At 36.3% G+C, this 12220-nt stretch overlaps 1 protein-coding gene across 1 annotated transcript in view; it reads right to left on the reverse strand.

The window, feature by feature from the left end:
* Positions 1 to 5908: 5908 nt before the first annotated feature.
* Unc5d (unc-5 netrin receptor D) overlaps positions 5909 to 12220 on the reverse strand; it is a 673473-nt gene continuing 667161 nt past the window's right edge. Inside the window, exon 18 of the mRNA XM_045159517.1 lies at positions 5909 to 8408. Coding sequence (XP_045015452.1) covers positions 8204 to 8408 — 205 coding nt within the window. The 3' untranslated portion in view covers positions 5909 to 8203. The remainder of the gene's footprint in view (positions 8409 to 12220) is intronic.

Consider the following 12220-nt stretch of genomic DNA (forward strand, 5'->3'; position numbering starts at 1 on the left):
GTTTTTCTGCCTAAAGTTATTCTGATATGAATATGTGTGATTTATTAGAATATTTTAAAACATCATATTAAGCATAACCCTCTATATTTTAAAATGAATTTCATTTATTTCATGTTTTATACATGAATTTCATTTGTAGTTTTTTTTTTTTCTCAAATTCACTTTCAGAGGTCAGAAAGGTGCTACAGTTGAGTGTATCATTGGTCTGGTGGTAACCTAAATGTGGTTACAGAATGAATCCTCTCAGGTGTCTCAGTTCTCAACCAGAACTAGACAGGGGCAGCTGGAGGACTGGTTACTTACTGTCACGGTGCTCATTTAGTTTCTAGTCCTTGAACTTTATATAATTATCCTCTTTCAAAGGTGAAGAATTTCTTTACCAAGGCCATGTATCTACAGAGTAGCAGATTCAGGATTTAGATCCTCATCTGTCTGGCCTCAAACTTCTCCAGCTTATTCTTCATATTGTTTCTCAAATCAGATGAAAGTGAGTCCTCATCAATTGCTTACTAAATGCCAGGGTGAGCTCCACATGCTGTTTCATTCACTCTTCAGATTTTGAAAGTATATAAAATTGTATAATCACTCCTCTTGTACTATATGTGAGACAAAGATGTTAAATGCCATGCTTATTTTCAAGTGCTACATGTCAGTGTTTGAACATACTCTATAGTAAAATGGTAATCAAGTATTTTTTTGAATGGGTAAACTTTTATCATAATAAAATCAAATTCTAACACGTTGTCTACATGTAACAGCACAAACTAACTTAATCCATTCAGAATTAGAATTAGTCCATATATATGACTATTTTTTTTAAATATTTTTTGTTCATATTTTATTTATTTGAGAGCAACAGACACAGGGAGAAAGACACATAGAGGGAGAGAGAGAGAATGGGCGCGCCAGGGCTTCCAGCCTCTGCAAACGAACTCCAGACACGTGCGCCCCCTTGTGTATCTGGCTAATGTGGGACCTGGGGAACCGAGCCTCGAACCAGGGTCCTTAGGCTTCACAGGCAAGCGCTTAACCACTAAGCCATCTCTCCAGCCCTATTTTTGTTGTTTTTTTGAGACAGAATTGTGCTCTGGAACTCAGGCTGAACTTGTGGACAATCCTTGGGCTTCAGCTAACAAAATGCTGAGATTACAGGTGTGAATGCTATGCTTGGCTCCTAACAATATTATTTTAAAAGCAGATTAAACAACCATTATTTGAGATAATTTATTAGATTCAATCTGACCTATTTTCATCTGATTTAATTAGTTTTTGACTACATCTTTATGCAAGTTAAAGCATTTCTGGTAGCTAATTGTTAGGACCAACCCAAGTCAGAGTTATTTCCTTCAACTCCAATAACACTGAAGTTTTTGGCTTGTTTTACTCTTTTATTATTAATTTACCTAAATTATTTTAAACTTTCAATCTACCCGTAACTTATATATGAATCAACTTTAAGGCTCCAACTTAAAAGATATCAGAAAGAGAATTGGAAACTACTCACAGCCACTATGTGAAAATCTATTCCTACTTCTAAAAGATCAAAAAGTTGATCCAAGTCACATGGTCTAAAATGCCTCAGAAATGCTGCAGACCTTTCCATATCAGAGATGCACCATGTGCTTTAGTGCCACTATATATGCAGTGGTGATCTCCAGAGAATTACACAGTGATGTTTTTAGATATTTTCCCATGGAGATGCAGAGGGTATAATTACTATATATTCTATAAAAATAGACCATTTGAAGAATAACATGAAAAATATTCCAGTTATGGTGTGGATATCATAACCTCACATACCACAGAAAAGTGTATAAGTGTGTGTGTAATTAGGTGGGGTGGGGTTGTTACAAGATAATGTCTTGTTCAGGAAGTTCATACTGGTTTCTTCTTGAGGCCAAACTGTGAAGTTAGGTTTATTATGTTAGGATGCATTTGGAAACTGTGCTTATGGAGAACATCTCAACCGATAGTAGGATGTAACAGGAGTCCACATTAACATTTCAAAGTTCAACTCATATAGTATCCTAAAATCTTAATAAAAGACTCTTTATTCATAAATAACTGATAAGCAGTAATTTATGTATATACATTTATCTTGAAAAGTGGGTAACCATCCATTGTTTTTTTTTTTTTTTTGCAAACTCTACATAAAACATCCAAACCATCCATTTTGTTCAGTACAATATAACATAGCTGTTTGGCATTACCAAATATATATATGTATATATATATATATATTTATAGTATGTACATGTGCTGGAAAAGAAGTCAGTGCAGCCTTCTCTAAGAAGTCTATCCAAGTATTTACTATACAACATTCAGAATTTACACTGATAATACAAGGCACAGAAAGTGTGGTATGAAGCCAAGGCTATGCTTTATTTCAACTTTCCTCTGTCTTGCTCACTCCCTCAGCTTCATGTCCAGTTAGTGTTCAGCTCTGCTCTTAAATTGTATTTTAGTTTTTGGCTTTGAACATATCAAATAAAAGTTGAGAGTATTATGGGTTTGAGATATGAATCATTTGAGAATGTTCCCATGTACCTTCCCAAAATAAATAGAACAAAATGAAATCTGTTTTAAATTCTTCCATACAGAAGTTGAGGTAAACAACCACTTTGGTTTGGGTTGGGAGAATAAGCCAGTGTTCCTCTGCCTGCACTTGTTTGAAATATGTATAGGTCAGGACAAGATTTACTGGAGTACATGCACCATCCAGACATAATAATCAAGAATGGAAATATTAAGTTTCCAGTTTAGAAAGAAAGGCAGGGTTTTTCCCTCACTGGAAGGTACTCACAACTCAACTTTTCCCCTCTATCTTATTCTCTTCACAGGATCAGCCACACTTAAAGGAACTTCAAAGGTGGCAGCGACAGCAGTTTTTTTTTTTTCTTTCTTTCTTTCTGAGGATGCTTAGATGGCTGTATCCTGGCAGCTGACTCTCAGCGTCCTTAGAGCTAATGGGAGAATATCAGTAATGACTGGATCTAATTCTAATGGTGTCTGTGGGTAAAGGGGTTGTGAAACATGATATTCTGCTTGCACAGATATTTGAATAATGAAATATCATATCTTCATCAGAAACTCAGTTTTATCTCTAGATACATCAATTTTAAAAAGGTATTTATTTGTAAGTGTGCGACTGTATGTGTGTGTGTGTGTGTGTGTGTGTTTATACATGCATCAGGATAACATGCCACTGCAAATGAATGCTCATCTGGCTTTACACGGGTATCTAGAGAATTGAACCCACGTCAGCAGACTTAGCAAGTAGGTACCTTTAACTGCTGACTCTCCAGCCTGAAATTTCAAATTTTAAGGGAATTATATAGTGTTCATTTTTAAACTTTGGTTGTAAATAATGCTTTACATAAGTGAAATATAATTTCAGAGTTAGCAGAATTTGAGACAAAATGAATTTTCATTGTAACCATGCTATTTAAAATAGTAATTGGCATATATTTTCATTTATGTAAAGAACTACATTGCCAAATTCAATGATATGTGATACAGCCAAAGCAGTCACTGTTTGGGAAAAAAAAAAAAGAGAGAACCCCTGCTGAACTCAATTCTTGGGGAGAGGAAGTGATTAAACTGAGGCCTAACCTTGCAGTTTACTGCCTTTTTAAATCTTTGGGTTCAAATGGAAGGTAGGTTTGAAGACATGAAGTTTAAATATTATTGTCTTAGACTGGCTTTGTAAGGACATTCCAGATCCATGATTTTCATATCAAAAGGAAAAAGCAATGAGAAGCTGCTTCACAAACCACAACTATTCTACGAGTTAATTTCCTACTTCAGGTCACAGCACTACACACTAGTGACTAATGGCCAGGTCTGGGTGCCAACCCCTTTATCTTTTAAAAATTACAGCACACAATTTGCCATTTCTATTTAGTTGACTAGGGGTGGGGGTGTATGTGGAGTTCACAGTAGACACTGGCTGTCCTAGAATTGCATTTGCAGAGAACACCACATGCTGTCTATACAGCCAAACAGCTTTGTAATTGCAGCTTTTGAAAGCGTTCAGAAAGGAAAACCACAAAATATGCAACACATCTAAGATTAGTAACATTTTCACTTCTGACATTTGACAAAATACATTTTTGCTTGTAGTTCAGGAAAATTCGATGCAGACAAAACAGTGGAAAGTACAGAAACAGTGTCCATTCAGCTTTTGGCTAAAGCGCTGATCTTCAAACACAGCTACAAATACCAAAGGGATAATAAAGGTGTGTCTCTATCTATATGCCCGTAGTTTGCTTTCCCGCTTGCTGTGGCTGTCGCCTGCAGTCCACGCAATGGGAATTGTTAAGGGTTCAAACTGCAGTGTGCCAATGAGCACATAAATAAAAATGGGCCAGAGGCTGGTTTCTTGGCTTACTCACTGGTTCCCACAACCTTTACCAAGAATGTTACCTTCAGCAAATCTAATTTGCTACCCTTATTCAATACAATTACAGAGGGTAGAGAGAGACTAAGAACTTGTAAATGGAGAAGGAAATACTAAAGCATATTCAAAGTTTTTGTGACATTTTGAAATTTACAGTAAATTTGGTGAAAATTTGCAAATGGAGAATACTATCTGATACTGCCATTTTTGTATTCTACTATTGTTTATCAATTCACATAGTGAGAATTTTATTTTATTTATTTGAGAGAGTGAAAGAGGGAGATAGAGACAGAGAGAATAGGCACACCAGGGCCTCTAGCCACTGCAAACACACTACAGATTCATGTACCACCTTGTGCATTTGGCTTACGTGGGTACTGGGGAACTGAACCTGGGTCCTTAGGCTTCACAGGCAAGTGCCTAAACTGTGAAGCCATCTCTCCAGCCCTGAGAATTTTTGTCAAGGAAAATAACTGCAATAAACTCAGAACTTTTAATTCAAAAAGAACTCACTGTAATTTGACTTAATATTCTCTGTCTAAGCCAGTTGGAAGAAAAATATATATCACAAGGTTGGAAATAAAAGTAGTGAAAACAGAAAAGACCACCTCCCTGCCCCCCACAAAGAGAGCTGGGTTAATTGCTTTTCATCTCTTACAAAAAGGCTAACAAAATTTTGTTGGGGTACATCTCAGTTTTATGAGACTTCTTACACCAGTAAACGAAGTTTGCATTTAAATCCACAGAGCAAGCTTGTTTACATTTTAGAGAATTTTAATGTAAATGGGTAATACTATACAAGTGGTGTTGGAAAGACTGTAGATTAACATTTTGATGTTGCAATCTGGTAAAGCTATGAATTCTATCATTTTGGTGACATAATTTTATGTCATGTTTAAAGCATGACTATTAGTCATAAATGCCTCTGAGCACTGAACAATTTAGTATTAAGCAGGTTATTTTGTAAAAATTTCAAGTACCCTACAAAGTATTTAAAGCCATTTTTATAATTTTTACTTCATTTTGTACTAGGTCAGTGGGATTTCCAAATTAAAAGTTTTAATGAGCAAGATTCCTTTGAGAGGGGCATTTATGTTGTGACAGGCAAGGACAACAGAAAAAGTTTTAGGTAACAATGAATGATCACAAGTTCAAGTGTGAACGAAGTTTGTGTGATATACCAACCATGTCTCCAACACACACACCTTAGTCTGTAAATCTCATAGATAATACTTATGTTTGAAGTTCCATTGTAAAACTCTGCACAGTCCTGATATATAAAGACCACAGAATTTAACACATTTATTTAGAAATCCTGTGTAACATTCTAGCAAAATGACAGAAATATAAAGAAGGTAACAAAAATCTTAAAGTGAATTTCATTGAATCAAGGCCTAAAATTTGAGGTGACTCATGCTAACTTTTTCTTTTATTAGTATAAGTGCAATTATAAACCCAGACCAAAAAAAAAAAAAAAAAAAAAAAAAAAAGGAGAAATTATAGCGGTCAGGGATCAACACTCATTTTACCTCATCTTAAAATAGTCTTCATAGGTTCTAGGAAAATTACTTAAATTTTTCATCTTCTTTAAAATATAAATGATATACCAAAAATCTACAAAGGACAAGTATAGGTTCATAGACTAGATGAGACAATTATAAGGCCAATCAAAGGGAAGATGAAAAATGAGTAGGACAATTTAAAACAAAAATCCTCCAAGATGGATATTAATATAAGCTATATAAGCTCTCTAGAATTTGTTTAAAACACCTTATTACAAATGTGTATGTAGATTCTATTTGAATTCAACCCTGTCATGTGTCATCTCTTCAGATTTTTGGGTGACTGACTTCTACCTCCTTCTCTCACAAATTCTATCAGTAATGCCAAGTGATTTACAATTCCACATTTTTTCTCTGTCTCTCTTCTTCCTTAAGAGAAATTAACTAGTTGAGCAACTGGGAAATGGGTGCTGTCCTGATATTATATGGTATTTAAAAGAACATTTGATAGTTCCAAGATGGTTTATTAATTCTCTGTAATAAGCCTTTAGTTTCTGAGGAAAGCAAGGTGCTATTCATCTACCCGTACCAAAATATTTTATGCAATACAGGGGAACAAAGTTATAAAACATTACTTATAAGAAATGACCAACACATTAAAAAGTTCTTCAATGCCTTGTGCATAAGATTATAAACTCAATCAGTTCAGGTCTTTTCTACTTGGGAAGAGATTGAGAATGGTATTTTTTTTTTTTTAAAAGAGACCTATAAAAAATTTAAAAATAACTGAGCATACTCCCATTACAAAGTACTCCCCCTTCCCTACTCTCTTCCTAAATGAACAAACACTGAGAGAGAAAGCTGAACAACTGTCTGGGCTTTGACTTTGGTGTTCCTGTCCTAGATAGCTACTGCAAGCATGCTTAAGTCTATGAGGACATCATGTCAAAAATGATGACATAGGATTTAAAGATGGAATAAAGTGTTAAAATAAGTGTCATGAATTATCTATGGATTTTACTTCTCTATAAACCACCGGTTTCTATTTTTTAAAATAATCATAAGATAGCAGTGGTGAGTTAATGTTCTATGGGGGAAAGGCATTCACAGCATGAAGGATCCATGAACAATGCTTGTAGTTTGAGGGACAGTATAATCGAGGTAATTCCCCAGATCCATTTACTCTGGTATTATTTAGAACAAAGGCTATGTGCTAATTTCCCAAAAAGTGAAAGCAGGAAGTCTTATAGCCCTACTGAGAGATAGTGTGATGACATAGTATAAAAAGATTAGAAAATTTCCAGAATCTGGGTTGAAAAGTACAGTAAAACCCATTCTTTTGTAATACAAGTGTTGGATACTTTGGATCAACACCTGCTCCTGGAATGAGAGCTTATGCATTTGTGGCTCAGTGCTCCATGGAGCTGGCTTGGCCTCTGGGCTCAGTAAGTTGCATTCTAAATAGCACTCTATGACTTGAGTGGCTTTATTAAGAAGATGGCTCTGCTTTGTTGATTTAGAAGAAATAAAGTATCATATGAAAAGTGTAACTAAGTTTCTTAGAAGTGCTCTACTGTAATGGGTCACTAAAGGGGAAGAAATTGAAGTTTTTATCTCAGGAAAAAAATGAAGATGTGGTACCCAAGAACTAGATGGTGATCTATCTTATCTTTTAGTCATGGTCTCCACCAATGACTAGTATAGACAGGAAACGTGCTGGTGTGATGGACTCAGATTCTAAATTCTTAACCATGCTCTGACATTGATGACATCATACAAACAGGTTTGAAATCCTGTTTCACTTCTAAAATCTAGGTTTGCAATGATTCCCAATATGCCAGATGGGAGTTGGTTGGAAACCAACAATCTGATATCTGAATCAACTGGCCTTGTAGGGCACTTCCCTAAAAACCAGTTCACAACATGCACATAATCAATCCCTGCCTACCCAGTGCCATTGTGACTTATCTCTTTCTTTCTTTTCCTCACCACTACTTCTATGTTGAGATGTCTTCACTTCTATCCTTGACAGTGCAAATCTGAGGAGTGTATCCAGCATTAACCCATGTGTATATTCAGAGAGATAGAAAAATCCTCCTGTTTTCAAGAGAGCATATACTTTCCCTGTTAAGATGTTTTACCCACATTAATCTCAGTTTCTTCAACCAGTGATATTCATTAACAATAAATAAAGGCTGAATTCCCCAAATGCCATAGGGTAGAAAGTTGCCTCTTCCTTTCCACCTAAAGCCAACATCCAGAAGCTGATAGTCACTGGTGCTGCCTCATGAGAGGACATGGACTAGAGTCCGTTTTGCCTGCTGTAATTGAAGTCAGCTTCATCAAGCTGGGATTCTGTGATGTTTGATAGTTTGGTGTGTGTCCTCCCAATCTCTTCAAGGGCACATGCCAGGGAATCAAGATCACCGTCGTGCTGATGACGAGCTTCCCACAGGTTCAAAATGACAGCAGATGGGCTACTCTGTGTAGCAAAATAAGCTAGATTCCTAAATAAAATTAAACAAAAATTAAATAAATGAGAGTAATGAAACAAGTAACTACCATAAAGGAATTAAAATTATCTTTATTATGAAAGGGGTTACACTGTAGTAAATCTGGATGATCTAGTTTGTATCTCAACATTCAACTACAACTGTACTTTGGAATGATATCAGTCATCTTATCTTTAAGTCTTGTCCTGCCCTTGTCTTTTTTTAAAATTACTTATTTATTTGAGAGATCGAGAGAGGGAAAGAGGGAGACAGAGACAGAAAGAGAAAGAGAGAGAATGGGCACGCCAGGGCCTCCAGCCACTGCAAATGAACTCCAGACCCATGTACCACCTTCTGCATCTAGCTTATGTAGGTCTTGTGGAATCCAACCAAGGTTCTTTGGCTTTGCAGGCAAACGCCTTAATTGCTAAGCCATCTCTTCATCCCTGCCCTTGCCTTCTTGAGCTCTGTATGTGTTTCCCATTTGACCATCCCCCCTGGAATGCTCCATTCCATCAGTTTATGTGGATTTTTGTCAAATATCTGACCCTTTCTCCCTTGATAAATATAGAGATTGTCAAGGTTTTGCCTTTTATGACCTCTTTCCTAATTAGTTAATTGTAAGCTAACTATAGGTTTCTAAATAATCTTAGAGTTCTTCCAATTATTTCTCTCCACCTTCTCAAACTCAGTGGATCAGCAAACAATCATCTCTATACCTCCAAAAACCAGTGCTCTTGGTAACTGCAAGTACTGGATGTTTATGACTTTGTAATTGTTTACATTAGGACATGTGTTTGTGACCTTTCCCTGTACATGGTTTCTTTGGCATACCCATAAGCTTCATCCTTCCAGTCCATTTATATGTCAGACTTACACCTGACTTATATCCATCACTTTAGGGCTTATGCCACAGCAAAAGCCTTGAAAAGCCTTCCAACACATGAGACATTCTATTCCCTCAGTCCTAAGATCCTAAGATATTTACTTGTTTCCAATTGGTCTGACTTCAATGTAGCTATGGTGGTGTTATGCACGTGCGTGTGCGCACACACACACACACACACACACACACACACAATTTCCTTCTTCTCTGATCTTCTTTTGCACCTTGAGCCATTTACTTTCATCTAGGTAATACTTTGTATCTTGCTTTTTCAGTTTACTCTATTTTATTCATAGGAAAAAAACATTTCCTTCCTGTGCCCTGGTTTTTAATATCATACAATATGTGATTCTGTTCTCAATTTCTCTTTCTGGGAAATGAGTTATTCCTTTTCTAAATTGTCTTAATGATTTTGGTTAAACATTCCTGTGGTGGCAAAGCTAGCTACCTAGCGTGTGTGTGTGTGTGTGTGTGTGTGTGTGTGTGTGAGAGAGAGAGAGAGAGAGAGAGAGAGAGAAAGAAAGAGGGAAAGAGAACACATTGCCTTTTCAATTTAATTATAAAAACCTTAATTTTAAGGATATATTTACACATTTTGTGAATTTACCATGCATTTGTCATAAAACCATGATAGGTATTTTTATTCAACATCTGTTATCTGAGTAATTTGGTCCTTACAATCCTTTTCTGATAATATAGTATCTTAAGCTTTTTGGACAATAATTTTGCTATGATAAAAATTAAGATAACATAAAGGATTAAAGATCACTGATTTCATAGAGACATTTATAAGAATAGAAATGAACAATCTGATAAAATTCTGGAGATTTGAAAAGATTTTACAGAGAAGTTGCCATTTTGAAGGTAAAATCACTTACACCAGAATCACAGCATACAATCACAAGACAGAATAATATAGATGGGAGCACTTGGAAGATAAGACAGACTTTTTGTCATATATTACCTCTTATAAGCCATATATACATATCCCACACACTTCTGAATGAATATTATTTTCCCCTCAAAGGTCTTACTTAAGAGGTAACTTATAGTCAGTTTGCTGCAAAACAATATATATGATGCATACACAAATACATATGATATATACATACATATATACTGCTTTATGTGTGTGCATGTATGCATGTATTATATATTATAGTACACATTTTTATATACATATATATTCCATTATATATGATGTTAACTGAGAAAGTGAGAGGGATATCTTGAGAATATTCTTTCTAGCTCCTATCTTTTATTTCTGCTCCCTTCTTCTTTGTGTTTTAAATAGTTATTAGTTTCCACTTTAATGGAAATGGGAAAAACTGTTTAAGTAGTTCCTCTTGTTTAAACTTTGTTTTGAACTCAGGCACTTCATAGTCACTGTGGAGAGATGTTTCAAAGGAAAGCTGGGGAAAGAGCATACTAGGAGACCAGGCTGAGTGGACTCAGCAGTAGCCATCCATTTTTCATATCCATTTTCAGTTTCTAGGACTGGTGAAATAAAACCTTATGATCTCCACTGTTATTTGAAAGATATCAGCCATTGGCTGGGGGTGGGGCTCAGTGGTAGGAGGCTAGCTTAGCAGGCACTGGGACTGGGCTTGATTTTCAGGATCTTCCCTATACAAAACACAACCTATAGCAAAAGAGCAGTATGAGCTTTCTCATAATTTGACTAAGGAGCTATGATTTTTATTTTCTGTTGAACAACCATGGACTTGCATCTGAAGACTGTAATCCTACTGATCCAACAGGTAGACCATAATCTACACCAGAGGTTGGCTAATTTTCTCCAAAAACCAGATAAGGTTAGAGAGAGAGTTCTGTAGGAAAAGTGTTTTCCTTGCAAGCATAAGGACCTGAGTTCCATCTCCAGGACATACATAACAATTCCAGATATAGTGTTATGCACCTGTCATCCTGACAGTGGGAAGGTGGAGACAGGGGGATCCCTGAGTCTCACATTATCCAGCTAGAGTAGCCTAACTGATGAGCTCTAAGCTAATGACAAGAGATGGAGAGACAGATGGCATTCCTAAAGATGATACCTGAGCATGTCTTTTGACCTTCACACACACATGCTCAACGCCCATTTACACACACACATGCTTGAATACATATGCGTAAAAGAAAAAGAAAGAAAAAATGGGGAGGCCAAGTGTTTCTGACTTTGGAGATCTCAGCCAGCCACTTTCTCTGCAGTGTCCCCATTCTGCAATGGTAGGACAAAAGCAGCAACATACAATTTATATCAATGGATAAATAAAGCTTTATTTAGTGACATTGGTATTGGAGAGTATATTGGTCATATATTGTCCACATGTCTCATAGCCTTATTCTTCTTTTGATTCTTTCTCCCTGATAAATTAGAAGTGGAAAAATGAGTCTTAGCTTTTGACAGGTTATAGCAGGTCATATTTGACCTGTGGGTCATTGTCCTGGCCCCTGTCCAATGTTATTTTATAACTCTATGTCTATAGGTAAGAACTAATCCAAAGAAAGTAAGATTGCAATTCTTATTTGGTGCTGTCTTTGAAAGTAACCACTAGACATCTGAAGTTGCTGAATCCCAAGCTGGGTTTTCTGCCTCCAGCACCCCTAAGAAGTTATCTGTTTTTATGTTGGGGCTTTGACACTCTATGACATGATAGGAAGACGTTGACATAAAAGATACACAAAGGATTTAAAGAGATAGAGAGAGCAGGCCTTTTAGGTGTAGGTGCTGTCCCAAATGTATATTAAAAATATTCATGAACCTGGTGGGTGGGAGGTCTTTTCTACATACCAGCTTACACAAAGCAGTACATAGATGGTGTCCTGTCAGCCACAAAGCTCAGCAAGGTCTGACATATGTCCTGATTTCTGGAACAGGCACCCAGGGCTAAGGAAACTAAGTGACCATAAGAGATGGAAATAAGACCCTCACTTGGCACAA

Source organism: Jaculus jaculus, chromosome 9 (assembly GCF_020740685.1).
Source record: "Jaculus jaculus isolate mJacJac1 chromosome 9, mJacJac1.mat.Y.cur, whole genome shotgun sequence".
In the NCBI taxonomy this organism is placed as follows: Eukaryota; Metazoa; Chordata; class Mammalia; order Rodentia; family Dipodidae; genus Jaculus; species Jaculus jaculus.